Source organism: Vidua chalybeata, chromosome Z, assembly GCF_026979565.1.
Source record: "Vidua chalybeata isolate OUT-0048 chromosome Z, bVidCha1 merged haplotype, whole genome shotgun sequence".
Lineage (NCBI taxonomy): Eukaryota > Metazoa > Chordata > Aves > Passeriformes > Viduidae > Vidua > Vidua chalybeata.
Window position 1 is genome coordinate 16,272,616 of NC_071570.1, and position 14,445 is coordinate 16,287,060.

At 37.0% G+C, this 14,445-nt stretch overlaps 1 protein-coding gene across 3 annotated transcripts in view; it reads right to left on the reverse strand.

Annotated features, from left to right (window-relative positions):
• Window positions 1-2,874: 2,874 nt before the first annotated feature.
• FOCAD (focadhesin) overlaps window positions 2,875-14,445 on the reverse strand; it is a 94,071-nt gene continuing 82,500 nt past the window's right edge. For 2 of the 3 annotated variants that reach the window (XM_053931609.1, XM_053931608.1), the window contains exons 37-45: window positions 13,599-13,727; window positions 12,458-12,573; window positions 11,006-11,266; window positions 10,222-10,311; window positions 8,580-8,757; window positions 7,070-7,167; window positions 5,869-6,120; window positions 4,690-4,765; window positions 2,875-3,311 (exon numbers count right to left, since the gene is read on the reverse strand). In XM_053931609.1, coding sequence (XP_053787584.1) covers window positions 3,238-3,311; window positions 4,690-4,765; window positions 5,869-6,120; window positions 7,070-7,167; window positions 8,580-8,757; window positions 10,222-10,311; window positions 11,006-11,266; window positions 12,458-12,573; window positions 13,599-13,727 — 1,274 coding nt within the window. In that variant the 3' untranslated portion in view covers window positions 2,875-3,237. Of the gene's footprint in view, window positions 3,312-4,689; window positions 4,766-5,868; window positions 6,121-7,069; window positions 7,168-8,579; window positions 8,758-10,221; window positions 10,312-11,005; window positions 11,267-12,457; window positions 12,574-13,598; window positions 13,728-14,445 lie in introns of those variants that run through there. The other variant, XM_053931610.1, reaches the window with a different exon arrangement.

The following is a 14,445-nucleotide window of genomic DNA, read 5'->3' on the forward strand; positions in this document are numbered from 1 at the left end:
TTATTAATGACTGATGAAAAAGCATTATAATGCCTCTGCCTTTTCCTCATCCTTTGTTCAGGCTGACTACCTTCATCAAGAATTGGTTCAGTATTTTCCCTAGATCTTCTCTTGCTCTAAATGTACTCAGAATTTCTTTTTAATCTGACCCAACGCTAGCCAATTTCAACTCTGAGCTTTGGACTTTCATGTTTTCTCCCTACACATGGAAACCACAGCTCCGTAATCATCCTGTGAGGCCTGACCTCTCTTACAGAGATCATTTTTGGAGTTCCCTGTTCAGCCAAGCTGCTCTTCTGCCCTTCTTGCTTGATTTTGGCATAGTGTGATTTGCTTGTTCCTGTGTTTCTAAAAGGTTGCTCTTAAAAATGGACCAACACTCATGGAGCTCTAAGCCTTGAAAATAACTGCTAACTAGCAGTTTAAGATTTGCTATCCTGAAATCTAGGATAGCAACTCTGATGACTTGTTTCTCATTTACACCAAAAAAAATTAAACTTGTGGTTTAAACTCATGATTATTGTGGCCAAAACAGCCACCTAAAAATCCCATCTTCTCCTTCCCTATCCACAAACCTCAAGTTGGGGATGGGGAGGGGCAGGGGGAAAGTTGAGGGGACATCTTTCATTTTGTCTCAATGAATACTTGTGGCAAGAAATAATCTTCAACACATTTCTGGAATTTCTGAGACTTCCTTGTACAATTGTCTGGCACTTCCAGTTGATGTCCAGGAAACTGACATTTTCCATAAGAACAAGGGCTACTGGTCCAGAGATGTCTCCTCATTGCCTATAGATTAAATAATCACTGCTAGCATTGTGACTGAGTGAACAGCAGCAGACACTTACAATGACATCTGCTTTGTTTTCCATCTCCCTTATTCTCACACAGAGGCTTTCAACCACATTATTCCTAACTGCAAGGAATGACAGTGAAAACTGTGTCTTCCAATGCAACTCCTTTGCCTTGCCTGCCTGCCTTGCCTATCCCTCCTGAACAGCCTATAGCCCTGCATGCCAGCACTCCAGTCATGGAACTCATTCTACTAAGTCTCACTAATCCCAATCTCATAGCGTTGAGAACTGACAAATGCTTCCAGTTCATCCTTGTTTATTTCTTGTATCGTGTGCATTGGTGCATTGTTTGTTCATCCTGTTTATTTCTTGTATCGTGTGCATTGGTGTTCGAACATTTCAAATACTCTCTTAAACTCTCAGTGCTCTCTGCAGCACTGTAAGCATTGCCACCCTCAGGCCATGCTATGCCATCCCTTGGCTTCTATGTTCTACTACACATCAGTAGGAATTTAGTTAATTCAGATGTTTACATAGTGCTCCTCTATGCAAACTGAAACACAGCAAGTCGACATCACACAGTTATTTCCTTTAAAAAAGACAAAATTTCATCTGAATTAAAATGCTAATCAACATGCAAACTGAGATGATTAAAGGTGTAAGTTAGTTTGAAACAGTACATTAAAGATGGACCATTAAAATGTGACATATTTGGCTTTGTTAGAGATTACTTAGAAGTGCACACAAATGGAAATGTAATGAACTGAGATGCACACTTGCTCACAAGGACTTTCAGTGAGTCCTTCTGCACATTCACCTTTAGACAGTTTTCTCAGTATAGAGTTGCATATGCAGCAGAAACCTACCACTAATTATCCACTATTTTGGAAAGGCAAACAAGTACTGCATTAATCCTCCACACACCCAATCACTGAAGAAATGCTCAGCCTTCACACAGTACTCTGTTGGATGAGAAAATCCTAGAAAGAGTCATGGAATCATAGATTATTCTGAATTGGAAGGGGGCCATAAGGACCATCAAAATCCATCTCCTGGACCTGCACAGAACAAACCCAAGAGTTGTACTGTGTGCTTCTTGAGCTCTGTCAGGCTGGTGGTGCGACTTCCCTGGTGAGCTGTTCCAGTGCCCAACTACCTTCTGGGTGAAGAACCTTTTTCTAATAGCCAACAACATAAACCTCCCCTGACACAGCTTCAGGCCATTCCCTCAGGTACTGTCACTGGTCATTACAGAGAAGAGATCAGTGCCTGCCCCTCCTCTTCCCCTCACAAGGAAGTTGTAACTGCGCTGAGGACTCACTCTCCTCTGTCTCTTCTTCTCCAGGGCGAACAGACCAAGTGACCAAGAAGTCAGAGGAAAATTTCTTTAACAGAGGAAATGTTATTAGTCCTGAAAATAACATAATTCCTCCAGTGGGGTGTATCTTGTAGATGTATGGAAATATAATTTCCTTCAACCTGATCAAAAATCAACAATGCTCTTACCAGCACTGTTTTGAAAGATACTAGGGAACAGTGCCCAATTATATTCAGTTAATTTTTGTCTACTTCAGCTAAGAGTATTGCTAAAAAATATAAAATCTCTTTTAATACCTATCTTGGCAAGTTTGCAAAGTGAAAAAGTCTCTATTCCTTCAGAAAGAAAAAAGTAATAAATAAGGAAAATAGCAGGGGCTAATCTATTTAAGATGATAAATGTGGAAAAGAGTTGCTATATTGTCCCTTTTCCCTAGAGGCAGAGGAAAAACTCTCATTATGTGCAGAGAAGTGTCAAGGAGACAAGAACAGTTACAAGTGGAAAGAAAATGGCAACTGTCCTGGAGCTGCAGATACAACAGCCATCAGCATCATTGACTCATTTCAGCAATCTTTATAAAGCACTGCAAACCTGACATGCATACCCATCCCTCTTCAAAAATCCTGCTCACACTATATAGTCATAATGTGTTGCCATTACTGCACAAGAAGTTATTACTAAAGGAAGGATTACCAGTTCAAAAGTAATGCTCATTCCAAGTCTGTTACACTAAAATATACTTTAGTAAATACGCTATATCCATCAAATTTTACTAGTTTGCTTTATTTTCAGCCATTCCTTCAAAGCTTCCATGAATTAAAGGAATATTCCACTCCAGTTTTTGAGGTTCCCAGATGTCACTGAAACAATTCAATTGAAAGTGAATATTTCAGTTTTCTCATTTAGATTCAGCACATTTGCAGAACAATAACACATCACTTAAAGACAAAATATTGCTTTTCATAGGAATTTTTGTATGAAGCAAAAGGGTAAAAAAACCTCAAACCCAAATAAAAATCTTGTGACAGGAAATTTCTTTGAAATACAGCTTCCTGATGCCTGAATAATAATATTATGTTTCCAAATATGGACAGTTTTCTTCACTGGATAAGGCGCAGTGTGTAGCTACCACCTATAAGCTTTAGTCCATACTGCTTTCTTCTTGAACTCTGCAAGAGACCTCAAGGCCAGAAGTGTAACTGTGAAGACAGGGACAAATTACATTAAGTTGTGCAGTCCAAAGAAAAAGATGTGAGAGTATTCTTCCTAGTAATTTTACTAGCATAGGTATAAGTTTAGGTCTCCTTTTACTGACTCTTTTCGTAATTCTTTCACTTGTTGTGATGTACTAGGCCCTTCCTTTGCTTTGTGGCACATCTCCTGCTGAAATCATATCACATCATATTCTAATTAATCAACCAATTAGGCACACAGATCAACCAACATTGCAGAAAGTTCAAATTCAATGAGCATTGATGCAAGCCAGGACATAGGAAGCACTGTGAAGAACAGAAGCACAAAGTCTTAAGTCCTCTGCTCAATTCACTGATTGGAAATGCAAATCACTGATTTCTTAATTCAATTTGAAAGAATCATGTGTTTAGTCAAAATCCAGTAACTAACCTAGTCACAGTCTAGTTCTTCAGATGGAAGTTTCATGTTCTAGTATGTAAAAGGAAAAAAACAATGTGAAGCTCAAGGGGAACAGTGACTTATCTCTATCAGGGCATACTGAGAAAATATGGTGAATATCAGAACTCTCTGATATACAGAAGAGATTCTCCAACAGCCCTTAGCATTGCTTCTGGTGGAGATTAGCAGACATTATAGGGGAATTTATCAGAGATTGCAGACATCAAAATAAGGGTAATTATCCTATTAATGCAAATAACTTAATAACTAGATTTCAAGAAGCCTTGTTTAGGTCCAACAAATCAGATGGTCCAAAGGAAATGCATTGTGTTCATGGAAAGAAGCACAAGGTCACTTATTCACTTGAGAATATTTGTGGTGTCCTCTTAAAATGACTTGCACAGATCCTACATACGTAAGTAAGCAACAGGATGCATGCTAGGGCTACAGCTCCTACCATAACTAAACATATTGTTTACTTACCATCTTTCTTTTCATGTATTTTTTCAGCAACCCTCATTTCTATTTCATTTTTTCTCAGACTCCTTTACTACGCTGTCTTAGTTCACACCTCTTACCCCTTCCACACAGCAAAGTCTTTACTTGCACCTAATACTGAATACTAAATACTGATTTGTATTCTAGCACCGGAAGATTTCATGATAGTATATTGCATCTTATTTTTAAGGGTAACTTCAAAAACAACAGACAGATCTATCAATGAAATAATCTTGTGCACTAGATGTACCTCTAGGTCCTTTGGACTCTAAGTGCTACATCATAAGCATCAGAAGATGAAACACCAAATGTAAAGTGTTACAGACAAGAATGTCGATTTACCTGTGACAATTACCTCAAAGACAAAATCTCACTCCTTATAACAACTGCATTTTGATCTGTACTGACCTTTATGGAAAAATGAGGACGCAATTAAAAATATATTACCTTTCAGCAGGTCCATGGAAGATTTTGATAATGCTTCCTTAGGACATTCCATCATATTGATCAGCCACTCAATAAACTGAAGATAGAAATATATGAAAAAAATCTGAATTAAAAGAGCCCCTGTATTAGAACACGATGAATTATTTTAAGTTTGACAGACAATATTTGATTTCTGCTAAATTCAGTTATCAAATCAGAGGCAGTGGCCAATGAAGCTTCTGCCCAAAGTAAACAAACACCCTAGAGTGTTTTCTCCCTATCAGTGCAATCCTTCCCATAGCTGGATCTGAAACTCCCTTTGTTCCTTCTCATTATGTCAGCAATAATTCTTTGTAAGAAGAAGGCACACTAAACAGCTTGCCTCCAGCTTGCCTGTTCATACCTTTAACCTATTAATATAATTCTTTCTTATCAGTCTCTTGTCCAAATGTTTTACTGCAAATCCTTCAGAACTCTTATTGCCTTTGTTCCTCTTTTGACCTCTCTCATTTTTTGTTATTTTTTTCTGGCAGTGTAGGGTGCCTGGATGACAATGTGGTATCTAAACTCATAAGGATGATTTTCAGGGCAAGGCCTCACATTCTTCCTTAAAACCTAATTAGGCACTTGCATACTAACAGCTCACCCCTGCATTCCTCTGACATTCTGAATTCTGACTTCAGGGGTAACTCTGAGAACAGAAGCATGCTCAGAGAAACCAGTTCTCAACAGATTCCAGTTTGCACAAAACAGCTTATCTATAGATTAATAACAGTACTTCCACGTATAGCAATTTTCCACATTTATTTTCAACTCATACTTCAAAATAAATGACACACACTGCAAACCGTGAAGAAGATTTTGACTGCTCTGAATTTACAGTATGGTGTGTCCAGCTGCAGAGGATCCTTCTTTCAGTGTTTAAAACACTGCCTTGCTACCAGCAGTTCCCAATTCTCTTCTCTTGCCTGTATTTTCTTAAGAGTTTGACTCCCAGCTTTGGCTTTTTTTTTTTTTTTTTTTTTTTTGCAACTCTCAAATTTTATTTAAGAAACTACTCTCATATCTGATCAAAAATAAAGTGAGGTCACAATTCAGATGCAATAAAATATAAAGGAAATGAAATCTCAAGATTTAAGGTGACTACCAAAAACGGAGTGCTTTCTCATGTAAAGTGCTTACCACTACATGCAATTTTACCTTCTGTGTTTGTTCTTTCCACGGTTCTTTAGCCAGCAAAAGGGAAAGGCTACTTGGAAGGAGAGTGAGAGTCTCTTGCACAGCAAACTTGTCAGTGGGGTGCTTGCCAATGTGTTCCTCATGTAATTCTGGTGATACCATGTGGTGTTTCCACAGTGACCAGTCAGCACTGAGGCCAAGCAGTAATGGTGCACCATGGTCAGCCCAGGCCAAGACAGAAGCTGCAAACAGCCACAGGAGGAAATCTATGCACTAAACAAGTAAAAGGCAAAAATGCACTTCATTAAATGAATAATACAGAAGGAGAAAAAAACAAAACAAAACAAAACAAAAAAACCTCACCAACAAAACCCAACCAAAAAACTCAAAAAAGAACTCAAAACTCAAAACAAAAAATCCAAAAAAGAAACCAACCAAAAACCCAAGACCAAAATCCAGATGATGACTTGCTCTTAAAAACAATAATCTAAAAATTCAGGTAAAATTCACAATATAAGAACTAAGAAGTTCTTAATGTCCTTCTATGCTAAGAGCATAAGCCTCTTTATAAATTCAAACTAAGATGTCTACTGAAAGAAAAGTTACACTCTTCTAAAATAATCTTTTAGATTATTATTATTTTGATCAGCTTTAGATTAAAGCTGATCCACAACTCATTTAAAACGGGGAAAGAACTTTTTCACAGCAACCTGACTGTTGAGGGAAATCAGAGATGGCCACCCTTGTGGTGCTATAAATGTTTGGGAAATATTGCAGCAATGTAATTAATGTCCTTCTGATCTAAGCAGCAGCTTATTTTATGTCCTCCAACGGAAGGCCAAAAATAGGCGAACAACATTATTTCTCTAAAACTGTCCAAGCCCTCTCAGAACCAGAAACTATAGAGTTCTGACCTGCCTAGACAGATCTACTAGTGAATTAAAATTTTCCTTCAATTGTTCTAAATACAGTAAATTTAAAGAAATTATTTCCTTCAGTTGCCTTAAGGTTCTATCATAACTTAAATGTAAAGGTTATTTTAAAGTAAGAGTTTTAAATACACATTAATTCACAAAAATTGTGAAGATCTTCTCTCTGGTGGTAGGATCACAATCTTCTAAAATGCAAAAGCATGGGGAATAATTCTTATTACTGAGGAAAAATGCAAAATATATCAGAACTTGCTTCTGTCCTTGCTCCAAATAATTTTCACAGCCATTACCTCTTTCAGATCAACATTTTGTAAGGGTGTTGACTTGTATGCTACATTTCTAATGTAGCCCATCAGGTCTAACAGCCAGTCCATTCTTTTCAGAACTCCTAGAAAAAGAATAAGAACACTGACTCATGTCAAACACTAGAATGCACTGCTTTTCATTAAAAAGCAAGCACAGAAAATCACTATAGCAGGAAAGTACCAACTGTAGAAGAACAAAGATCACCAACACCACTATCACAATTGATTAATTCTACCACTGACAGAAAACATACAGGCCATTAAATAGTACAAAAACGTTGCTTATAATGCAGGCAACACACTGAACACACACATACACACAAAAAAAAAACCCAAACAAAAAACGGAGTGAGAATTATTTCACATAATGGCAGCCTGCAGGACTCACTAACCAAGTCTGCACATATGACTGCTACAGAACCTTAAAGCCTTCCTCAATGAGCAAATTACTGTGAAAATGGGCCTACAGTGTTGAGAGGGTCAGTAAAATATGGTCAAAGCATGCAAATAAGATCAGCCCTCAATTCATCTCAAGGATGGAAGACATTTCATTGATTCAGATTCTGCTATCTATAATCTGTTCTACCTCCTAGAAGCTAGTAACCATGCTCACCACCAAGACCGCATTATGTCATACATTACTATGTCCATGTAATCTTTACAAGTGCCCCCTTTCATGCTGTGTCCTCTTCTACCCAAAGAATCCTCACTTCACTCAGTTAAAGCTCACTACTCTCTGAAGTTCTTCAAACACAGCTGGCAGCTAAGGCATCTGGCAATATAATGCTTTGAAGTTGTTCAGTGAACACAAGCAGACAAAAACCTTTCTGCCATGAAAATGAGACCTCATTCTTGTATCCTTCTGTTCTTGTTCCTTCTTTATCTTCCTGTGTGATTCTCCTATTTCTCTTGCATCAGCCCCTATGCTTTGTCAGACCCATAGGTGAACCAGCCCAAATCATTAACCCACCAGATGACTATCTGGTAGAGGTATGAAGAGGAAAAAAAGGCAATTTATTTCCTGTGTTAAATCAGTGCAAGGAGTTCAGGAAAGGAAGTTATCTCCCTAGTTCAACCAGTCTTATGGGAACATTCCCCCACCTTTTGTGTCACATACAGTTAAGTCAGATTTTAGGTCAGATAGTTAGCAGAGTTGCAGTATTAAGAGGTCTCTAAGGTACTATGTGCATCTGTAACACTACCCTAAAAAGAGCGGGAGACACAGATCTAGTTAAAACTCTGGTCTGTAAACCACATTGATGAGACAAATGACTTGTAGCTGGACCACAGAAAAAGAAGTAACTGGAGAAAAACATAAAAAGCAGAGTACTTGAATAATAAAAGAATTCTGAAGACAGTAGTTTCTAATATGGAAAAATTTGGAAACACTTTAGTTAAACCGTCTTGAAATTATTTTAAAGGATAGATAGAATTATTGTAGATTCATAAATATCTGTTGGTTGCATAGTTCATTTTTCTTTAAGCATAATCTTACCTGTATTTTCATGTCTTACAATGCGAGCATGATAGAAACTATGCAGGAACATCCATAAAATATTTTCCTTCTGGTGATATCCTGCCACAGTATGAATTACAGCACTCAAGTTTGTCAGAGACAATCTGCCTTGAGAAACTAAATAGACTTTCATGAATGTGGCCTTCTCTATATTGTTCTGCAAATGCAATAAAAAAATGTTAAATTGAAAGGTATATTTCTTGTGGAAACACTAAATTCTGCATTCCTCTTTATAAAAAAAAGTAAGAAACTCTTTGAATGACTTCATTTTCCTTAAGACATATTACACAGAAGACTGTACATGCTACTTGAACTTTACACTGTTTGAAAGAGGCCAGCAAAGTCTAACTCAGTACAGCCTGTTTTCATACTGCTTTAAATTTTACATTCCCCTTTGAAATGGAATGAACCAGCTTAACAGTTCTGGACACTTAAGTCTTCTTATAAGACAGATACACTGTAGTGACAAAAAGAAGTTTCCTTAAATAATGTTTTCCAGTGTGAAATAAGAAGTGAAAAATACAAGGAAATGACAGTTCAGCTTCCACAACCTATTTGAATGCTTGACGCTCTAGTGAGTTTCACAGCAAACAGAATGGGGAGGGGGTCGCTGCTTTATGTCACCAACGTTTGTTTTTAGAAGCTTGATCTGAAAACATCAAGTTCTTCCACACAGGTCATTTCCTTAGCATTTCAGCTGCTAAGAATTCCTCCACTAATTGATCCCACTTGTGAGCTACAAAATAAAAGCTTTTTTTTCGCATTATCATCCTCAGTCATCTTGTCCACCAGGAAACATTCTGAGTGTGAATGTAAATATAGAACATGAAGTCAAGAATGAAAGGTTTTTCAGTCAATTAATTCACATTTTTAACAGAAGCACAGATCCACCAGTTCAAGGACAGCTAGTCACCATGATGCATTTACAGTCCAATTTCAAGCAGGTGGGTATATTAACCAAAGAGGACTGTGGTCTGCTCTTTGCATAATTGGGATTTAGAAGATATAACACCACTCTGGTTCACACCATTGCTGTTCTGCTAACAGAAGTAATTCCCAGAATCAGTTAGGTTGAAAAAGACCTATGAGATTATCAAGTCCAACATATGATTCAACAATATCATGTCAACTAGACCTCAGCACTGAGTGCCACATCCAGTCTTTCCTTAAACATCTCTAGGGACATTGTCTCCACCATCTCCCTGGTGTGACATTCCCATTCTAAGGTCTAATCACCCTTTCTGTGAAGAAATTGTTCCTAATGTTCAGCCTAAATCTCTCCTGGCACAGCTTAGGACTGTCCTTCTTGTCCTGTCTAGGACTGGTTGCCTGAGAGAAGAGGCCAACCCCCACCTCTCCACATTAGTTAAGACTCTCCTGTTCAAACCTCCCAGGTGAAATCATGAGTACTTCAGTTGCTTTGAGAAAGTTTGGGATATGGATTCTTATCACTTCTGCTTCTCTACTGCCTGCAGATTAGATCCAGAACACTCTTACCTACATGTTAGGTAAAACAATTAATGCTCCCAGTGAGCTAAAATAGTCTGGTGACAATAAAAATGAGAAGGTTGCTTGTTTCATATGATCTGGTGATAAAAGAGCATAATTCAAACATAATTACCTTGGAGATCTGGACAATGCGATTGATCTCTGAATCAGCCATTTCTGAAATACATCTTGCTACATCAATATACATCTCCAGTTCACCTCCCTGCAAACAGAAAAGTAAATGCATATCTAAATGTCTATTTCTGGCTTTCTTCATCATGAAAATTGGTGAGTTTAGGAACTTGCAAATGATAATGATGAATAATTAATCTATCTTCCAGCCTCACTTAATCTATTTTAGAAATTCTGTATTTGCTGGGGAATTTGACGTACATCAATCCACAAGAACAATGATATTTGAATACTTTCAAAGAGTTTATTTTATTTTTAATGGCAAAGTGCCATTCTTTGGAAGTATTTTCTGTAGCTAAATAGTTTCTTTAAATCACTGTGAGAAGCTGAATCCTCTGTGGGAAAAAGAAAGCCTTCTCATTGTTTACTTCTTTTCTTTTATTAAAATTTATTTCAGTACTAATACTGTAATTTTCCATTACCAAATTGTTTATGAGGAAGGAGTGCACATTAGATAGGTTTCACAACCGTATTCTAAAATAACCATAAATTGAAATTATGCTGCTAATTTAACTAATATAATTTAAAATTGAACATCTAATTCATGTTTTGAATCTGATGCATCAGTGCAAAAAGATAGGACTTACCATCTTAAAAAAAAAAACTATTAAAAATTATTATTACTGGGATGGGACTTACCATCATTACTTTTTTAATGATGGGACTTACCATCATTAAAAACGTACCTAGCAACAGTATTCATACACCTTATACATACTCCTTACCTGAACCTCATTTGGAAGAAGCTCATATATATTCTCCACAGCTTGACACAAAAGGCTCCAGCAAAACTGGGCAGGGTTGGGAAGTTTCATTGCCTGGATGAGCCCCTGTAGAACACACTGGACAATTTCTGGGCTTTTCTTCTGGTTCTTCACTTCAAATTGTTGTATCAGAAGCACTTCAGTGAAAGACTGCAGTTTGTCTTCTGCAACATGTTGCATCCACAGGGACAGGGACATGAAAAGGTATTTCAGAGTTTTCATCTGAAAAGGAGTAATTTTTGCTCAGTTTCAAATTCTAGCTCTTCACTGACTTTGAACTACTGTTGGATAAAATTATAAAAAGAGTAGTGCAAACACGACTTATAAAAGCAGTTAAAGTCATAAATGTTTCTCCATTCTTTTCTTCTTCCCATTTTTGATGAATTTTTTGAATTAAAAAGAGTTCAAACATGTCATTATTCTGTTTTAATTAAAAAATGGAAGAACTTACTTTCAATAGAGATCACATCTCCATATAGACAGAGCAATTTTTTATACAGTGCCCACTGAATTCCTACCTAAAGCATTGACTGTCTAGACAGTCAATGACAGAAGTATTATAGCCATAGAACCATGAATGTTGCTGGCTAGTGAAAAAGAATGAATATGAAATGCAGAGCTTCAATTCTCTGTGGCTCACCTTATTTTGTGACCTCAAATTCCCACTGCAGCTGGAAAAGTGGAAAATCTTTTTTTGGTACCTTACCAATCATGTACCTTAAAACTGCCAGCAAATATTTGCATATCTAAGACTACTGAATTAAAACAAAAAACACTCCTTGAAGAGATCACAGAAACAAGCAATTAATTTTCTGAGAATTTTCATTAATCTGCTCCTGAACTTGGATAAAGTGACAGAAATGTGCAGTCAAGTGTTGTGTGGGATTTAGGGAGTTTTACATACTATACCATGGAATCCACCTTTTAATTCCAGAACAGCAGAACAGCGATGAAGGATAAGACCAAATTTGATTATACTGTAGGTCAGTCTGTTGGGTATGTACAAAATTAAGGCAAGGTTTTCAAGACGTAGCATTTTTTACTAGTTAGCTAGATCAAGAGACCTTGCCAAAAAAAGTAGGTAAGCTTTTGGACAGATTAGGGTGGACCTTTTTTTTAAGACTTTTAGCTGGTATAATAAAAGATACTTTTTCTCCCTACATGCCATGCTTTATGTCTCCAGTTATAAGCACTATAGGTTTTAAGCAATAAAGTGACTGTAGTAGGTCTTAAGTCTGCCTTGAATTTCAAGGCCCCAGAATAACCTCTCTCACTATAAATACTCACTAAATGGTGTTTCTGAAGAATTCTGAACCCAGTAATCCTTTTCTGGTGAGACAGCCTAAACATTGTCACTGAGGAATTTTATATGAAAGAGGTGCTGAACTCCCACAAGTTTTCTGACATACATACACTGAGACTGTAGATAAGGGGAGGTGCCACCCACATCCCTAAAAGCATTGCTGCATTTTGAGATGACTGGGCCTGTGTTACAGCCAGTTCAAGACAGAGATGTTTTACTTCATCACCTAAAATGGAAGAAAACGAACTAAGTTATAAAGAAAATATTTTCCCTTTAAATTTATTCTCAACTCATAAAATAAAGGAGGGTTATTGTTCTACTAGAACATTACATTACAATTAATTTTTCTAAAAATCCTACTTAAAGCTTTTAACACATAGATGTTAGAAGACTCCTCTTTACATTCATGCACTTTCAGCAAGAAGTATCAGCATTTGTTCAAGTTATTTCAATTTACTCAGGAACAAAAATGTGGGAATGCTAAGAAAAGTAAAAATTAAAGAAAAAAAAACCCTCCTTGCCAAATAAAGTCAAGATTTAATTCACAGAAGGAAAAATAAGTCAATATTCCTGGACTATGATGCTGTCTGAAATCTAAAACCAGCCCCAAAACAGATGTACTGTTTCCTCTGCAAATTCCCTGATTTACAAAAGTAAGACTCCTAAGTGAAAAGCAGGAATTAAAAAAACCCTCCAGACATTTAACAAGTTTCAGCTCTTCATCAGAATGGCAGACCTCAGTATAGAATGGCAGACCTCAGTACAGAAATCTTTTTCCATTATTTTGGAAGTTATTACCCAGTGTAATTTTGTAGAAAGTGTATTTCAAACTAATTATAGCTAGATGAACTACCAAACTATTCAAATATGTGGAAAAGTGGCATGAAGGCTCTGACATGGGCACTGGAACAAGCATTTAGCAATTATTAGTAGCAGGATACAATTAGTTGAGTTTTATGATGGGCTCTTATATAAATAGTACAAATTAAATATTCAGGCCACTTTCACCAATGTTTTAGGGAACTTCTCAGCTCTGATCTTCTTTAGTTTTTCTTCAGCTAAAACAATGTCCACATGGTGATGACAAATATATACTTGCAAACACTAAAAAGTCAGTCTTGAAAGCATAATAAAACTAACCACTGCACTAACTTCAAGCCCTGAAGAAGACTCCAAAGTTTATGAAAGCTGCATTAGTAAAGAACTCTTGTGACAAATACAAAAGTCTTAATAGAAAACTACTACTCTTACCAAAGTCCAGCCTCATCAAAGGAGAAAGAATGGATGCCCAGTTTACAGGTGGATACTGATGGCTTTCTCCAACTAATGCAATGGGTGCCAGTGCTACTTTCACCAGCTCAGCTGGGACAGATTCAGGGCCTAGAACAGAAGATTTGGTCAGAGTCTAAATTTTATACGCACATATTTTGCTGAACAGCTCAGCTGTAGTAAAGAACTGAAAAGTGTTACAAAATCACTGTTACTTCCTTTTGTGTCTGAGAATTAGCCATTTCATTTATAATGAACAGTTACATTTTTAATGTCCTGTCAAACTGGTTTTTTGTTACTAATAAATAGAAACTTTCTGGTCCCCTGTTCTTGAGTCAATTTACAAGTTAATTATAGATATCACTCATCTAGTAAGGTAGCAATTTTGCATTTCTTACTGGGAGAACAGCAAAGTTTTCTGACACGGCTTTCCTTTCTCATCTTGTAGATGAAGGCCAAAAGAACAGTCAGATAAGTGCTAACCTTTGCTACATACCGTGTTATGTCAACATAAGTTGACTCAGTCCTCCTGGAATCAAAACATAGGCATTTTAACCTCCATTTAAAGCAAAGCTTGCTTCATAGGACAGCAGTGAGCTCACTTAACTCCACATAGAAGCAATCCTCTATCTTCCTTAAGACTACTCTGAGACATCTCTCTTTTACCAGGCTTCCTCATGTAAGACCATACTTTCTTCAGGCTTCTTTGGATCTATCCCAGCAGTAATCTTTTTAATACCACTTTGTTACAGAGAATCTTAATCCAGCATTGTCGCCCTGATTTTCAAGAGTTTTCTAAAGCCTTCTGAGTTTACATTCTTGTAGAGAA